General features: G+C 34.3%; 1 protein-coding gene across 3 annotated transcripts in view; it reads left to right on the forward strand.

The window, feature by feature from the left end:
* METTL8 (methyltransferase 8, tRNA N3-cytidine) overlaps positions 1-19,566 on the forward strand; it is a 120,121-nt gene that overhangs the window by 54,279 nt on the left and 46,276 nt on the right. For all 3 annotated transcript variants that reach the window (XM_074215725.1, XM_074215724.1, XM_074215726.1), the window contains one exon: positions 16,242-16,333. In XM_074215725.1, coding sequence (XP_074071826.1) covers positions 16,242-16,333 — 92 coding nt within the window. The remainder of the gene's footprint in view (positions 1-16,241; positions 16,334-19,566) is intronic.

Below are 19,566 nucleotides of genomic sequence, written 5' to 3' on the forward strand. Positions count from 1 at the left end.
GTAGTAAAGACTAACAACAGGTTTATGTCTTTGATTGTCTGAAGTATAACTGAAAGTATTTTACTTCCAGAGGGAGTTTTGAATGTCTAAGAACCAAGAGTAGAACCAAAACTCTGCCCTGGGCAGCATTCATTCAATAGGATCAAAGCATTGAACAAATATTTGAGTTAAAGAGATTTTTTTGTAGAAATAAGTCATTGCCACCAAAAATTATAGAATGGATATCCTTAAAAAACTCAAAGTCTTAATAGTCAATTTGGAATATGTAAGGAAATGATAGAAACTGTAACACATTATGGCAGTCAAGAAAATTTTAGCACTATTGGTGTTTATAATTACATATCAAAAGCCTTTGTTTAATGGACTGACAGAAAATAATTCCATGTATTACAAATATTGACCTTAAAATACCCTAGAAAAATTAATAAACTGTACAGAAACAGGAACATTATTATAGAGTATACTGTTATCCACAATCTCCTAATTTTAACATTGATCTAAAAGATTTAAGAACAAAGATGTCATTAGTTTAAATATTCACAACTTCTAAGATGCATGGAACAAAAAGCTTCCAAAATATGTATTTAGCAGAAAAGACAAAAATTATGGAGGTACATTATAACTGTTGTCTGGTCTGCTACTTGGATTGTAAGAAGATGCGCTTAATGTACCTGCAGAGAATGAGTTTACAAACTAACATTTTTTCCTGTAAAAAAAAACTATTTTTCCACCTATAAAATATTAAATAGAACATTCAATATAAAAGAATAATAAGAGAAATAACAACTTGTCCCAGTACTTTCTTGACCCATCAAAAAACTATAAGATGATCACCATCATCATTGTCATTTACATTTATTTTGTACTTTTAGATTGTGAAGTGCTTCATATAAATTATCATCTCTTTGAACCCTCACAGCAAACCCATTAGGTAGGTATCATTGTCCTCATTTGATAGATGGGGAAATCAAACCTCAGAGAGATTAGGAAACTTGGTTACAAAGCTAGTAAGCACCAGATGCAACAGTCAAATCCAGTTCAGTCTTTCCATTTACCTTGATAGATTGTTTAAATATCAGATAAAGTGGAGTATGTTGTGTTCAGGTATGCACTTATAAGCTGTTGATTCAGACAGTCCAAATTAGTGTTTAGAATTCTTTTTAACTAATTGTGCAATAATCTGCAAAATGTTTTCAAAATGAATTTCCTTTGCTGAGTGATAATTTTTTTCTTAATACTTTCTATTTAGTTTTAAATATAAAATTATAATAACAATAACTACCATGCTGATCATATATACCAGGCAACATGCTCGACACTTTACAATTATTATCTTATTTGATACTCACAACAACCCTAGAAGTTAAATGCTATTATCTATTTTATACATGGAGGCAAACAGAGGTTAAGTAATTTGCCCAGAGGTTACTCAACTACTAAGTGTCTGAGGCTGGATTTGAACTCAAATCTTCCTGACTCCAGAACCAGAACTCTATTCACTATACCATCTAGCTGTAAAATTATCAAACTTCAGAACTATAAGAGACTCTAGTAGCTGTCCAGAGCATCTCATGCTCCTTAATAATAGCTCCCATTTCTATAGCACTTTCAGGTTCGCAAGGTGTTTTCCATCTATTTATTTGATCCAAACAATCCTGTATTAGGTGCTATTATCCTCATTTTACAGTTTAAGAAATGTTAAATGATGTGTCCAATTAACCAATATTTAAGGTAGGATGAAATTCAGATCTTCCTGATATAGACCAGTTTTCTTTCCATTGCAACATACTATTTACATACCAGACAGATATTCATTTAGCCTTTGCTTGATACATCCATAGAGAAAGAGTCCTCTCTTTCCTGAAGGCAGCCCAGCCCACTCCTTCTGTTCAGTTCTCAGCCTGATTCATCTATTTAGATTGTCTGCCCCAGATGCTTATATTGATATATGAAGTCTATACATTGTCCATCTAACTATGTCATAATCTGAAGAGTAAATATTCTACATCCATTTGGTCTTTCCTGTGTGGATGGTCAAGATAAACTCTTTTAAGTGTATTCATCAGAAACCATGTAAAAGATCCTTTCCAGAACATTCTGCGCCGTTTTAGGACTTTATGCAACCATCATAAAGTTATCTGCACACAGAAACATCTGGAATTCCTCACTATTCACAAAAATTTTTCCTTCAGCTTGGAATTTGTATTGGCTCATCTCCATCATAGAAGTAAAATAAACAGCACTGATGAACATGTATCTTCCTGCTCTATGCTTCTCCTAATGTTTTAACCAGAGGTCAAAAATGAATAGGGTTATTTTTGTTGTTTCATCTTTCAGTGAATTTTTAATGATTTTTTTTTGTTGGAAGGCAGCTTTTAAGGCAGCATTTGGCTTTCTGAATCTACAATTATTATTTTTTTGAGAGAGAAATCATATCCTTAAGGAAGAAAAATAAAGTTTAAGAGATAGCAAAATTACATAGTAAGATAACAGGTTTTTTTTTCCCTAAATTAAAGGTAATAGTCTTTTTTTTTTTTTTGTAAGGCAACAGGGTTAAGTGGCTTGCCCAAGGCCACACAGCTAGGTAATTATTAAGTGTCTGAGGTCAGATTTGAACTCAGGTACTCCTGACTGCAGGGCCGATGCTCTATCCACTGTGCACCCTAGCTGCCCCAAAGTAATGGTCTTTGGTCTTTGTTCAAACTCCACAATTCTTTCTCTGGATACAGATGGTATTCTCCTTCGCAGACAGCCCAAAATTGTCCCTGATTGTTGCACTGATGGAATGAGCAAGTCTATCAAGTTTGATCATCACCCTCATGTTTGAATCTATAATTATGAAGAATCATTAATAATATTTCTCTTCCATTAGTTTTGAAAGAGTAAAGAATGTAACTTTCAAAAACCTACTGTTCTTTATTAATAAAACCCCTGATTCATGTACAGATAGGAAGATAAGCATATGGATTAGGAATTACTGATATTTTATAGGTTGCCTTTTAAACTATAATCATCAAGCTGTACAGAATTCCTTCAGATACCTTGGAAATCAGTCCTTTGATGCTCTCACATCGTTACTTCCATTGTGAATTTCTGATGTGTGCATTTAATCCAATGTAACTATTGTTCCCCTCTTCTCTTTAGTATCCTTTATACCTCCTCCACAAGCATACCCAGGACTAAGATATAATATGAGGGTCCAGATGTAGTGATTCTATTGTCCTTAGTAATGAAAACAATTTATTATAAAAATCTCTGCAAATCTTTTTTGTTTTGTTTTGTTTTTTTCCTCTATGTATTTTTATCTTCATGTGTCCTCAGGATGACTTTGCTTAGTTGAATAGCTTGCCAATTTTCTTTAAAATGATTTTATTCTCTACTTCTCTCTGCTTTATGAGGCAATACTACTTATAGTCATCCATCATCCTTCAACGTAAGAGGGCTTTGACCATCATCTTTTTCTACTTTGGAAATTAGTTAAGCATTTACTGATCAAGGTACTTTTTGACCTTGGAATGAAAGGAAAAATATAATATATAATAAATTTGGAAAGGTAGGTTGAAGCACATTTGTGAAGGACTTTTAGAACCAAACAAAGGAAATTGGTATTTATAATAGGTAATCATTCACAACTCTAGACATTCTGATGATTACAGCACCTTGATAGGCAAACTGACACTATTTTCTGACCCTAGTTTTAGGTCATTGGGGTGATAGGATATCTTGTTTTTTTATTCTCCTGATAAACTTATAAAGCATCATATAATCTACTGTTAAAGCAGTTTAGTAATATCAGATTAGGAGTGGGGGTAGGAGAGTTCTTTTGGACAGCCATCAAGGACAGGATAATAAAGGGGGGATGGGGAATAAAATGTGCCTGTGATTGATGAAAAACTGAATTCTGTCTATGGCCTGATGGATTTACAGGAGAATCCTAACAGACTTGAAAAACAATCAGGGGCGGCTAGGTGGTGCAGTGGATAAAGCAGTGGCCCTGGAGTCAGGAGTACCTGGGTTCAAATCTGGCCTCAGACACTGAATAATTACCTAGCTGTGTGGCCTTGGGCAAGCCACTTAACCCCTTTGCCTTGCAAAAACTAAAAAACAAACAAACAAACAAAAACAATCAATACCTATCCTTTACAAATTATTATCAAAGAATAAGAAAGAAAGAACTTTACCAAATGTCTTTTTGAGTCAACTATAACATACCTGTACATAGGTAAATATGAAAGAAAAATAGAATTATAAGTCAATATCATTGATTAGGGCAGCTAGCTACCACATTGGATAGAGTGCCAGACTTATCTTCCTGAGTTTAAATTTGGTCTCAAATATGTGCTATCTGCATGACCTTGGGCAAGTCTGTTTGCCCTGGGACAAATCCTTTTTGCTTCATTTTCCTCATCTGTAAAAAGAGGTGGAGAAAGAAATGTCAAAACACTCTAGTATCTCTGCCAAGCAAACTCCAAATGGGGCCACAAAGAGTTAGATTTCATTAAAATGACTGAACGATTGATTGAATTGATTTAAAAATTTTAAATCTGGTTAAAAAAAATCTTCACAAAATTAATCCAAAAAATCATTCATCATGACCAACTTGGATCTATACCAGAAAAGAAAGAATTGTTCAACATTTGGAAAACAATAAAATGAATCTTATTAAAAATAGGAAATATCCAAAAGTACATAATTATTTCAGTCGGGACAAGAAAAAGTTTTGACAATGAACAGTGCTCATTTATTCTAAAAATATCTGCAAATATAACTGTAGGGGCAGCTAGGTGGCATGGTGTATAGAGCATCTACCCTGAAGTCAGGAGAATCTGAGTTCAAATTTGACCTCAGATATTTAATAATTACATAATTGTGTGTTGCATAGTTGTATGATCTTGGGCAATTCACTCAACCCCACTGCCTTGCAAAAAGCAAAAAGTAAATAAATATAACTATAGAGAGATCTTTTTTAAAAAAATATTATTGGTTTTTAAAAAAATATTTTCTATTTCTTATTTTATCACAGCATTCCATGTATCCCAAACTCCCAGATAGCTGTCCCAAAAGGCATAACAGTTTTTGGAGAGGAAATAGAGTGGTAGGGAAGTCAGTACAACTGATTAATACATTGAAAACGTCCTAAAATGTGGGTAGTATGTACTACCCATGGACCTCTCATCTCTGTGAAGATGCAAGTGTATGGATGTCTTTCCATATTGGAGAGATCTTTTTTAATATGATAAACAACATCTAAAACCAAAAGCAAGCAGTATTCATACACTAGAAACTTTCTCAAAAAATGTAGGAGTAAAGCAAGAGTGTCCTCTTTCCCTGTTATTATGAATTACAGTTACAGAAATGCTAGCAATAAGAAAAATATTCTGAGCATAAAGATTAAGGAGACAAACTATTCTTATTTACTGATGACATGGTAATTTCTTTAGTTTTTTTAAATGTTATTTAGAAAATTCTAGGAAATCAACAAAGAAACTAAATAAGACAGTAGGTTCATTAAAGTTGCAGGCTACAAGATAAATCCACAAAACTCAATGACATGGACATATACTATTAAAAAAATCAATGGGCAATAATAGAGCAATCCTATTCAAAATAATTACATAATACATAAAATATTTGGAAGTCAGTCAACCAAAGCACCTTTAATTTTTGTTTATGTTCATTTCTCCTTCTCTTTTTACCTTGTACCCTTCCCCAAAAGTCTGTTTTGTTTTTCACTACTACTTTCCTTAATCTACCCTCCATCTTATTACCTACCCCCTTTTTCTCTAAGCCTCTTCTCCTCCTACTTAGCTGTTGGGTGTATATATATATGTGTATTTTTTCTCAACATTTACCTGTTGAGTAAGATGAATTTCCCATAACCAACTCTGTGTGTGTGTGTGTATACATACATGTATATATATATATATATACATATCTGCATTTTTTCTCTCTGAGCTCAATTCATATGAGAGTGAAATTTCCCCCTCCATTATGTACCTCTTTAAGTGAGATTATTTTCCCCAGTCTTCCTTTTCCTTTCTCCTTTTCTTACCAACACAATAGGCTCATTTCCAGGCCCTGTATTTAAGAACACTCTTTCTAATGATAATAAATGATGATTTCTTATGGTTTACAGGTATCATCACTCCATCTAGGAATACAAGCAGTTTAACCTTATGATAAAATAAATCATTAGTTCTGTATGATTTCTTAATCATATTTACCTTTTTATGCTTCTCTTGAGTTTTGTGTTAAAGGAGTTTTCAAAGGCCTTGGCAAAAGCACATAATCATATACTAAATGTCATTTGTACTGTGGGTCCTTTTGGTTCCCCGCTTTTACCCAAGCCCTCAAAAATTAATATTTGAATTATTTATTAATATTCCTCTTGTGACATTTTCATTGCTGGAAAGAAATTGATGGTTATGGACTTTTTAATGTAACTGAAGTAGTCTGACTTCACTTCTATATGACACTCAGTTATTGCCACTGTTTCATTAGAATAGTGTGACATGTAAAAATTTGGATAACTTAGAATCTAAGAGTAGCCTACTTCATGCATGCTTCTCTAAATTCAAAGATGTGATTGTTTAATTTATAGTACTAAATTTACTTCATTTTCTACTTGTAAACTATAAAATATACCAGTGTAGAAGAAGTATTAAATAAAGACTCCTTGCTACAAATGGCATAACATGACTTTGATGCATTGATGATTAGCACTCTTTCAATGAGGTCAGGCTTAAATCCAGTTATTGTCCTCTAACCCTTAAAGAAATCTCAAGAATACCAGGAATGTTTCTTCACTTTTCTTGGGTTTCTTTTCCCTGCTAACCAGTTTTATTCTGTTTATCACCTCTCAGCTGCCACTCCTTTACATAATAGAAACATAATTAGGGTTGCTTAGAGCACTAGGTGGTGCAGTAGACTCGAAATTGAGAAGACTGTCTCAATGAGTTCAAATCCAACTGGGTGACCCTGGGCAAGTCATTTAACTCTATTTACCTTATTCTTCATCTGTAAAAGGAGCTGGAGAAAGAAATGGCAAACCACTCCAGTATCTTTATCAAAAGGTGTTGGACATGATGGAAACAAGAATTGGTTAGTTCACTTTTTTTTTTAATCACCATCTATTGCCTTGTCAAAATGAATAGATTTGAATCATATTCTGTCCAACCTATCCATTCTTTGATCTACCAACATTATTTTTAAAAGCCTTTTAATTGTTTTATAATTTAAGATGACTTGGTACTTTTCTTGTTTCTGAAACAGTTCTTAGAGGACTGTTCTCTGTTCTTGTATTCATCTTTAGTTAGTATACCTTGTTTCCATCTTTACTATCTGCCTTTTTAACTCTTCTAGTGCAGAAAATTTTTTTTTCCTTTTCTCCTAGTGCTGAATATTTTCTTTTTAGTTTTTATAAAACAATTGGGATTAAGTGACTTGCCCAAGGTCACACAGCTAAGTAATTACTATTAAGTGTCTAAGTCTGTATTTGAACTCAGGTCCTCTGAGGCCTGGTACTCTATCCATTGTGCCACCAACTACCCCCTAGTGCTGAATATTTTGTGACAAATTTGGACCAAATTTCACAAGGGATTAATTATAGTTGCAGCTTACATTAGTTTCTTCCTAACTACCCTATAAATGAACCTAAAGCAACAAAATAACGAATAAAACTTGCAGAAAATATTTATTTTTTCAACATAACATGTTCCCACATCGAAAGTCTTAACATTGGAAGTTGTCAGCAGGGTGTCTGGTCCATCCCATCAGTCTCTTTAGATAACTCCCCTTTCTCATTCTCAGTGAAATAATTTCAGAATTTCAGAATAATTTCAGAATTTCATAATTAAGAACTTTCCATCCCTCTTGCTCTTACTGCCTCACCATAATATTAAGTCACTGGATCCTACCTATCCTTTTCCTAAACTGCTTGAAATTTGCCCTCACAAAATCATGACATATGCCAGATCATGCATGACTTTTTCTCTTTTCTGTCTGAATAATAACACAAGCTAGGGGCGGCTAGGTGGCACAGTGGATAAAGCACCGGCCCTGGAGTCAGGAGTACCTGGGTTCAAATCCAGTCTCAGACACTTAATAATTACCTAGCTGTGTGGCTTTGGTCAAGCCACTTAACCCCGTTTTGCCTTGCAAAAAAATCTAAAAAAAAAAAGAATAATAACACGAGCTGACATTCATATAACTTACAAAATGTTTTGCATCCATTACAACTTTAGGGTCCCTTGCCATCAAGATTCAATTCAGTTCAAGTTAATTTAGCTATAGGGCACTAAATACCTACTTAGTACAAAGCACTTTTCTAGATCCTGGGGATAAAAGAAACAGAAATAAAGTAATCCTTGCCCTTAAGACAAAAATAGTCATTCAGACAAGTACACATTTATATATCACTCTATTTTGGGGATAGGATGTATAATTTTTAGGGGAAAAACAACAAAAAACTTAGATTTCAATTTCTTTATATATATGATTCATTTCTTCTTACTCATTTTTTCATCAATGCTTTGGACTTTAAAAAAATGTCCAAATAATGTAAATCAGCAATTACAGTTAAAAACCTCAGTTCTGGTGGGCTAGCTCATTATAAATGTTAGCTCTAGCATCTGCCCTTTTGACATAAAATCATATATTGAGGAGTGGAAGAGACCTTAGTGACCCTCCAATCTAACCTCATTTTATAGAACCAAATCCCAAAGAAGTTAAATGATTTGCCCAAAGTTAAACAAGTTGTAAGTGGCCAAGCAGAGATTTGAACCCAATGCCTCTGAATTTATATCTATAGGATTGCTAGTGTCTTCCATTTATGGATTATTTCTAATTATCTTGTGTAAATTTTTTTGTAAATATTTATTTGCATGTTGTCTTTCCCACTAGAAACAACTCAGTGAAGCTGTGATTAGATAAGTGTGCTGAGTCAGGATAACCTGAGTTTTAAATCCAGCCTCAGACACTTAACCTACTTTGTGGCCCTAGGCAAGTCATTTAACCTGTCTGCTTAGCTTGAGGGTAATAAAAGTACCCTCCTTCCAGCCTTATTGTGAAGATCAATTGAGATAGTAATTGTAAAGTACATGGAATAGTGTCTGTCTTGTAGCAGGGGCTAAATAAATTGCTTGTTGACATATAAATTGACTAAAAAGAAATTGAACATCTCATAGTTTCCTAATAATGAATCCTTCTGGAGGTGCACAAGAATGATAGTGTCTCCTCTTTTTCACTCAGCAGATTTTTCATTGCTGGGAATTGTCTTTAGTTACATCTGGGTACCGATTAATACAAATAATGAGTCCTCTGAAGTGGTTTTGTGTATTCAAATTTGCACCACTGAAGTTATAATTATGTAAATTATGACAATTGGTTCCAATCCTTTGGAAATATGCTGTGTGAATTTAAATTAATGTGACCAAGCTACTCATTATTCGCATTAATTAGGCCTTAGCTGTACTAAATTCAAAGGAGTTTGGCCTTTCCATTTACATGAAAAAGCTTAAATAGATGAAGAAGGCCTATTTCTCGGATTTCCATGTGTATCCGAGTGGATACCTTATGGATAAAGAGTTTTAACCTTTTGTATGTATCATTGATCTCCTTTAGCAGACTAGTGAAATGAATGAAAAACCTGAGAGACAGAGTTTCTAGGTAATTAATAATCAATTTATTAATTAGGTTAGCTGATAATTGATTAATTGATGGTCAGTGATCTCTCTCAGTAACCAGAGAGAAAACCATGGAGATCACTCAAGTTTAAATATTTTTTGGAAAGGGGTTGCCCTGCTCTGTAAAAATTCCACCCTAACTGGTCAACAGTTAATTAACATATTAAGGAAGAAGTAGTCTAAAAGTCTTCAGCAATTGGTGCTAAGAATATAGTTTGATCATGAGATTTAACCGCCTTCAACAATTTGGACAGAAGAGTCAGTCTCTATCCAGACAATTCTAATTGGTTTCCTCCTTCATTAGCTGGGTTACCCCTAGACTCCAGTGGAAGTTGCAAGGACATAGACTTGATGCATTGGAATTGGAATTCATCTTGATTAGCTTCTGCTTACAAGTAAGTTCTCCTAGTTGTATGGAGCCTTGTCCTTCGGAGACTGACTGAATGGCCTACAGGGACTGGTCCCTGAATGAAGAAATAAAGAGAAAAAATCCTAATTTGATAATTTTTTTATTAATATAATAGAAAAGAATTCTCTTACTCTTAAAGCCTAGTCACTGTTCAGAATAATTTTTTTTAGGCATATAATGTCATACATAGAATTTTAAAGGAAGTAAATTATATTGATATGCAATTATCAACAGATTTTTTTAAAAAAGTTCCTGACTTATGAGGTTGAGAACCTCATGGTACTGTATGTATATCTGAGATAGAGAGTATAATGAACAGATAGGTCCAGAGTATAAAAGGAGGAACTTGCAAAGTGCTTTTATTGATCCCAATTTTTTCTATGATGACCATGGACCATCTTGTCAGTATGAATATTATAACTTTATTGCTTTATAAATGGAGTTTAGAATACAATTAACATTGAAAGAACTGAAAATGAGCATTAAAGGGAGGGCAAAGGAAAGGCAGGAACTCATGGGACCCATAAAGAACTTGAAAAGAGAGAAGGAACAAAGGAATTCATCAAGGGATTGTATGAAAGAAAGCAAAGATTGGTTAGTCATATGGGAAAAGCAAGAGATGACAGGTGAACTGACTGCTCTACTGGTGAATGAATATACTGTGGCAAATTTTTTGGAGAATATGGATAAGAACCTTACAGGATGGGCAGACAAATGCTTGTGATCTTCATTGCTGGAAGGAACTTCCAAATCAGTAAGATCATAAGTCTATTTAACTATTGAGAGTGCAATATTGAAGTCATGCAAACATAGCCTGGTAAGGTGTATAGAAAGCAAACTTCAGAAACAGAGAGGATCTGGGTTTAAGTACCATTTTTTCCTTTTCATCCCTTTCTTTATTTTATTCTTTTTTTTTAAAGAAAGTTTTTATTTATTTTGAGTTTTACAATTTTTCCCCCATTCTTGTTCCCCCCCCACACACACACAAAGAAGGCATTCTGTTAGTCTTTACATTGTTTCCATGGTATTAAGTACCGTTTCTGACATCTGCTGGCTCTATGGCTATGGACAAATTGCTTAAGTTTTCAATGCCCATGTAACTTTTTTTTTTTTAGGTTTTAATAGCATTTTTTTAATTGTATGTAAAGAAAATTATGAGTTTCAAATTTTTCTCTTTTCCTTTCTCAGTTTTCTCCTCCCAAAGACAATTTGATATAAGTTGTATCTATGTAATACATTTCCAAGCAATATTTTAAAACCATATTAAGTTGGAAAATAGTTGCCAATCTCCATTAGAAGTAATGTATTTTAATACTTTAGTACAACAATAAAATCACATGGGGATGGCAGGAAGAGGATAGGGAGGGGAAGAAAATCCACCTTCCATGCTCACCAAAGTTTCTATGCTTTTAGTAATGAGGCTGGAAATGTTAAGAGAGAGAGAGAGAGAGAGAGAGAGAGAGAGAGAGAGAGAGAGAGAGAGAGAGAAACTGTACTAACTGAATTATTATAAAACAATAGAGGCTCTCATAGAAGTAGCATAAGAGGTACTGAAGGACTGTACCTACCCAGGACTAACTTCAAAACAACAAACAAATAAAAATACATTCCATTTCCCAATAACCAACTTACTAAATGAACTTTGTGAACAAGACCTTTTCCTGTAATTGCATTTATTCCTTAGAGAAAAGTTAATGGTTCTTATCAGAGATTCTTGGCTTTTAGTATAAATGAACTAGTATATTGTACCGTTACATGGTACTATAAAGCCTGTCAACCAATTGAAAGTTCCTACAAATATTCAGTAGAAAAGAATGTCTTATACATAAATATATTCCTTGCTGGTATCCATAACCATACAATGAAAAAAAAGCCATTTTACAGGACTTTCATCTATAATATCCCCCCCCCCATTTAGCAGTTAAGAAAATGAAGCAGCATAAAGTACACTGTAAGCAAGTTAGTTCAATTTAAAGAACTAACTAAATCTATTAAATGCTCTGGGAGAAGGGAGTTAAACTAACATTAAAGCAAATGCTGAAAACCAAAGAACCATAAATACCAGTATTGCCTCACAGCTTGTTTCTTTACAGGGAAACTTCATTCTGCCCTCATTCTTGTGCACTGTAGAGATTTCTAGATTAGAAACTTGGTTCATAGCTTAATGAGACCTAGTTTTCTGGAATCAATCACTGAGCCTTTTGTAACATAATTGTCCTAAATAAAATTATTTTTAAAAACTAACCTTCATCATTGCTGCTGTCTCTTTAAATTCCACATGTCTGCTCACATGCCATAAATTAAGAACAAACAATACACTTCCCACCACTTATGAAAGCCAAATGGCAAAGCTGTTTGGTAACTATTTAGACTTCTGGTGATTCAGTTTCATATGAAATTCTTATGATTAGATTGTAATGGTTAAAAACTCTGATTTTTTTTAAGTTGTGGGGGAGGCTTTATCATATTCATTTTGAGGTGACTCAAAAGAAATAAATGAATTCTTTATTCTTTTAAGATATATTAAACCAAAATATGTGTATCACATAAACACACACACACATACACACACAGACATACACATACACAGACAAACACACACAGAGTTCAGAGTTTCTGGGATCTATCCACCCACCCACACCTGATTGAATAGCATGGCCTCCAACTAAACCAAATTCATAATCTTCCCCCATCCCCAAACCAGCTACCCTACTATATTTCATTTATTTTGTCATTGTTACTCAGATTTAAAATATTGGACTTAACTTTATATCATGTTTCTATTCTCCAACCCACATAGAGATCCCTTTTTTGTTACTCCAGATCCTTTCACCAATGCAGATCTCTGAGAGGTAAAAGTGACTTAAGGTCTTTATCTCAGGTCTCCCTGTTTCCAAGGACACTGCCTGTCAGTCATTTAGTCCTATTAATTCTGACATTATCTATTTCTTTTAAATGTATACATTTCTTTCTACTGTCAGAGTCACCATCCAGTCTCTCCCCATCCCTTTTCTGGACTGTTATAATATACCCTGATTGACCACCTCTTTGCATTATCCATCCTATACATCAAAGCTGGATTGTTTGTTGTTAAAACATTATTTGTATATGTTACTCCCATACTCAAAATCCAGTAACAGTCCTAGCAAAAGCATCTAAGCTCATCAGCCCTGGTGTTTCTAGCAACTCATGATAAACATTCCCCATCTTATCCCATATCTCTCTTCTACTTAAATCTCTCTGCTTCAGCCAAATGGATCTCTTTTTTGAATTCCCTTTGGGCATTACCAGATTCTCTCTTTTATTTTATTTTTTTTAATTAGTTTTTTTTTTTTTGCAAGGCAAATGGGGTTAAGTGGTTTGCCCAAGGCCACACAGCTAGGTAATTATTAAGTGTCTGAGACCGGATTTGAACCCAGGTACTCCTGACTCCAAGGCAGGTGCTTTATCCACTATGCCACCTAGCCGCCCCTAGATTCTCTCTTTTAAAAGAAATGCCTCATCCCTAAATCACCTATCTTCTCAATTTCCTATTACTGGAACCATCATCCTTCTAATCACCCAGGCTCTCACAACCTGTACAACCTTACTCCTCCTATATTTTTTTCTTTTTAAAAATTATTATTTTTATTTTCAAATACCAAATATTTTTTTAAAATCAGGTCTCTCCCATTAATTCCAACCCTAATTGAGACAGTAAATCCCTCAATACATACTTCTACAGTAATAATCAGCAAAACATTCCTAATTTAGCCATTTCTGAAAATGAATTTTGTTTTTTGCATTTTAAAATTCATGTCTTCTTTGTCAGGAGGTGGGTGGCGTGGTTCACTTTCAATTGAAAGAAGTGTATCATTGTACCTGATAAGAGTTTATCATTATGCTGATTGAAATTACAAAATCTTTCAAAGTTTTTTCCTCTAAAATGTTATCATTATAAATTGTTTTCCTAGTATTGTTCATTTTGTTCTGCATCAATTTGTGAAGGTCTTCACATTTTCCTCTGAAGTTGTCCATTTCATGATGTCTTACAACACAGTAACAGTTCATTATATTCATATATTACTATTTCTTTCCCTACTTCTAAGATAGGTGATCAGTCCCTTAATTTCCTTTTTTTGTTTTTTTAGCTATTATGAAAAGAATCACTATATCTTGTATGTACAGAGCCTTTTCTCCCCAGAGTCCTTTGAAGAAAGGTCTAGTAGTAGGTCTAGCTGAGTCTAAAGGTATGCACAGTTTGATAACTTTCTGGGAATCATTCCAAATTGTCTTCCAGAATTCCTGAACTAATTCGTAGCTAATTCATAGACAGCACTGCACTATTTTCCTATAGCCCCTCCAGTATTTCCCATTTTCCTCTTTTGTCATTTTTGCCTGTCTTATAGATTTGAGATTTAAAGTAACCTTAAAGTTTCTTTAATTTGTATTTCTTTAATTATTAATGATTTAGAGTATTTTTCATATGGTTATTGATAACTTGGATGTCCTTCTTTGAAAATTGCCTATTCCTATCCTATGACTTATTTATATGTTAGAGAATGGCCTTATAAATTTGAGTCAGTTACTGGTATATCTTTCAAATGAGACTTCTTTCAAAGAAACTTGTTCTAAAGATTTTTCTCGTGTTACCCATTTCTGCTCTAATTTTTACTACTGTTAACCTGAAAAATTAGGGACTGTGCTTTTTCTTTAGTACTTTCAGGATGTCCTACATATTCTGGGCCCAGGATTTCTGGAAAATATGGCAATTTAGGAAGACAAGTTCTGAGGGCCCTTTAGCAACACAGATTTGTTTTTTTTTTTTTTACAAGAATTTGTTTTTTAATATTATCCACCTGTCTTCATGCTTGCTGCATGAAGTCTTTTCTGGCCAGTCTAACACTTAATGAGTTCTCCTTCCTTCCTTTCAACTTCTAGAATAATTATTATCTCTATTATTTATTAGCATTTAGTATATCTTATATTGTATTATTATTCATCTCTTCTACATGGCTTTTTTCTTCCTAACATAAAATAAACTTTTGTAGGTTAGGATTCATGTATAATACAGATTTTTTCCCTAGGACATGAGACTGACCTGCACACAGCAGCTGTTCAATAAATAACTGTTTGTTGATAAATGTGACGTTGCACCTAGACAACCAGTGTGTTTACCTGTTTTTCATTAATCCACAGGCTCATATCTATTTGGTATTAACCCTGGGATTTGTTAGTTCCTACTTTCCTTCTTGATTACCTTTTACAAGTAACTCATAAGATTAGTAAATTTTAAATTCTTAACTTTTACATTTTTTATTTCTTGGAAAAACAATTTTATTATTTGGAAAAACCATAGGATTTTTAAGCCTAAAGCTGGGAGTGATCTCAGATGGTTCATTGTAGGGGCTTTCTTTATTCATTTCTAATCCTACCTGTGCAAAGAAGAAAATACACACTTAATAAAACCTTTTCATATAAAACCTTTGCTCCTGTTCTAAAAAAGTAAGAATCTTTGCAACAAGAAAACAGGAAAATAATACCTCCCTATGCTGGAATAGCAAATTCTATAGCTAAAAATACCTCTAGGAAAAATTCATTTCCTTATAAAGGTGACACATTTTCTTTTGTCATGTCATGCAGTCTATCATTTGCATCTAAATGAATCAGTTTATAGAAAAATAAGACAGTACAGACAAACATAGGTTATCAAGAATTTCTTGAATGCAAAAATTTTGTGAAGACTCTTATCACATTGGCAGCTGAGTGTAGAACACAGGGAAAAGGATCAAGGAAAACTGTTATAAAATGTCCTGAGTAGAAATGAACAAAAAAAGGCAAATAAATTCAGATTAAAGTAGAAAAAACAAACCACATGGGTACTCCTTCTCAGATGCCAGGGAGTTGAGTAGGACATTACAGTAGCAGGGAGCTATTAGAGACTGTTGGTTCTGAGAATAAAGCAAGAAATGAAAAACAGAAGAACTGTAGGAGTTTCAGAATGTACTGGGATTGTCAGAAGGAACATCTTGAACCAAAATCTATTCATTTGACATGAGAATAAACAATGTAGTTCATTTTTTTAAGAAACTAGAATAAAAGGTTCTATAAACACCCCCACAGTGCCTCCACCTCCCCCCTCACTGTGTTCTGTGTGTATCTTTCTACAGGGACCACATGGAATGGTCACAAGAAGAAGAAGCAAAAGCTAAAGAAAAAACAAATGAAAACTCATCTGTAAGAGTAAAGTTGGAAGACCAAGGTAACCAACCACTTGTTTCCAGGAAGCTGGTGGAGAGAATGGAATGAACCCTTTTTGCCTTATCATTTCACAGATTCAGTCCATTCCTTGCTCTTTTTTTGTTCAGATTGTGATCTTACTGATAAGAGTCTAAGGTTTGCTAGCCCATTTTAATTTCCCTCTGGAACATTGCCCCCATTCTCCAAGGTGATGGGGCTAAGGTCATCCAGTTCAGTTAGAGATTTAACATGCAGCTAGATGATTTCTGATTCCTGACTCCTGCTAAGTATATAGAGATCAGGTTCTGGCAGTGCTCATTCTGAGTTTATGTATTCCAGAGTCATCATCATCAGAAGTGGTTCAGACAGTTATTGTTTAGAAATTTTCCCCATGGTGATGCTTAGTTTCAAATAAGATATTGTAAATGGAAGCTTCTAAAACACATCTGATTTTGTTACTCCCCTGCTCAAGAAGCAACCTGGTTTCCCAGTGCTTCTCAGATAAAGTAGAAAGTTCAGTTTGGCATCAGCTGGTTCCAGTCTATCACATTATAAACTCTACATTCAGCCATAATGATGTTTGATGTTTATTTTATTTATTGGGGGGGGGCGCTGTGTAGGTAATGGAATCAAGTGACTTGCCCAAGGTTTCACATCTAGGTAATTATTAAGTGTCTAAAGTCGAATTTCATCTCAGGTCCTTCTGACTCCAGGACTGGTGCTCTATCCATGGCACTGCCTAGCTGTTCCCCCCATTTGATGTTGTTTAACATAGAACCTCAAACTTCTTCCAAAGCTTAATTCAAATGAAAATCCTAAATGAAGCATTTTCCGATGCCTCCCACTGCTAGTCCTACCCACAGATTGCCTTGTATTTACTTAGATGTATCCATATCATTTGCCCACAATAGACTGTGCTCCTAGAGAACACAGCTTTTTTTCATTTTTGTCTCTCTGTCTCTCCCCAGTGCATGGCACAAAGGCACTGGGTCTATGCTTGCTGGCTGAATGTTATTGAATGACATGCCAAATACTATTGTTGGATTTGATTCACTTCCTTGCTTGTATCTTTGAATAGAAAGGAGGCAGGCTCTCATGACCAGCTACAGTTCTATCCTGAGTGAGGGAAAGACTTTTATACACTGTTTTTTTAGTGAGAATAAGTTAAGAAAAAGAAAATGGACACTGAACCATTGCCCTATAGCTAAATGCGTCTGGACAAGCAGTTTTCCAAGAAGTTTGCAAACACTAAACGACCACATGAAAGAAAACATGCTCCTGATCACTAAAAATAAAAGAAATGCAAAGAAAAACAATTCTGAGGTAAAGAAAGAATCATCAAGGATAAAGGGACAATGGAAAGATATTGGTAGAGTTGTGATATAGTTCAGCTATTTAGCCTCTGTATTTGAAGTTATGCAAGAAAAGGGACTGAAGTGCCCAAAACTTTTGTCCCAGCCATCTTACCATTGGTCATATACCAAGAAAGGTAAAGAGGGAAACAAAGATTTATTATACCAAAATATTAATAACAGCCCTCATTGTAGTAGCAAAGTACTAGAAACAAAGTGGGAGTCCATTGATTGGAGACTGACTGGAAAAAAACTATGGTATATAATTATAAAGGAATGTTACTGTGTAGTAAGATGTGATGAATATGGGGAATTCAGAGAAGGATGAAAATATTTGTACAAACTAATGCAGAGCCCAATAAAACAGAATCAAGAGAACAACTTACATAGTGACTATAACAATATAAATGAAAGGATCAATGAAATTGATCTTTTGAGCAATTAATTAAATGCTGAGAAATGGAAAATCTTTTAAAATTTCTAAAGAAGTAATAAAATATATCTTCCCTTTCATGGCAGAGAGGACACACTTCAAGGGCAGAAAATTGTGTATATGTGTATGTATGCACGCACATATATATATAATGTGCATATATGTATCTATACATACATACATGTATATATATATATATGTTTTGCTACATAGGATTTAAATATTAAATTTTTTTGCTTTAGGGAAGAATTTCTTTGGGGAATTGGGACCAAAATGCCTGGTGTGAAGACAAAATACATCAGTAAAATTTATTTAAAAGTTATTTTTAGTTTTTTTTAATGAAGGAAATATCTAATTACCTGTGCTGTTGCTCATCTGCAAGGTATAGCAAGTTCCTGTAGTCATTTAGCTTATTTTTAAACTATGATCTAGACTCTGAAGCTTTTGATTGGACCTTATTGTATTTTAAAAATGACAGCTTATTTTCTCTGTACTTTTATTTGGGAGAATACAGGAAAGGGAGAAAAATTATACTTTGCTCTTTGCCACAAAAGTTATTCTACATGCTCAAGGGTCTATCCCATTTCATAGTCGCCTTTCCCAACTTCCAAACTCTATTAAGAGGCATGGTGGCATAGTCAATAGAGAATCTGACAGAAGTCAGAAAAGCCTGGGTTCAAGTAAGCAAGTCTTTAAGATTCTACTTGTGGGGGCAGCTAGGTGGCACAGTGAATAGAGCACCTGCCCTGGAGTCAGGAGGTCCCGAGTTTAAATCTGGCCTCAGATACTTAATAATTACCTAGCTTGGGCATACCCCAGTAATTACCTTGGGCAAGTCATTTAACCCCACCACCTTTCAAAAACAAAAAAAAAAGACTATGAAAAAAAGTTGTTTTTCTATACCACTGGAAGGAGTTTCCATACTGGAAGTCCCTCACATTGATAAGAAAGAATATTCTCTACATATATTTTTCTAAATCTCTGCTTTAGGTTATCTTTTTTCTTTATTAGATTATCCTTAGATTACTATTTTCCCCCTATTTGGGGGGGGATAAATTCAACTGAGGTCTAAGATAAAGAAAATTCAAGGGTTGGTTTCTGTGTCATGCAACTCTTCTGAAATTTTCAGATAAGACTTGCTTTCTTTTGGAGAAGTCATGTGTGGCAAAATTTACTAAAATTACTTGTAAGTGAATTTTGTTCTAGGAGCTTGGGCCTACACTTGCCCTCATTTCTATAGTAGCCAAGGTAACAAAATTGTAGAAAAGATATTTGGGAAGATTACATTAGAGGGGTCCCCTGCCTTTTTTTGGTGACCTGTCCTAGGTTGAAGTTTAGAAAACAATGAGAGACTGGCCAATATGACCAGAAAGGACAATGGAAGGGATGTGGGAAATCTGGGACACTAATACATTGTTGGTGGAGCTGTGAACTCATCCAGCCTTTCTGGAGAGCAATTTGGAACTATGC

This window comes from Macrotis lagotis, chromosome 1, assembly GCF_037893015.1.
Source record: "Macrotis lagotis isolate mMagLag1 chromosome 1, bilby.v1.9.chrom.fasta, whole genome shotgun sequence".
Classification (NCBI taxonomy): domain Eukaryota; kingdom Metazoa; phylum Chordata; class Mammalia; order Peramelemorphia; family Peramelidae; genus Macrotis; species Macrotis lagotis.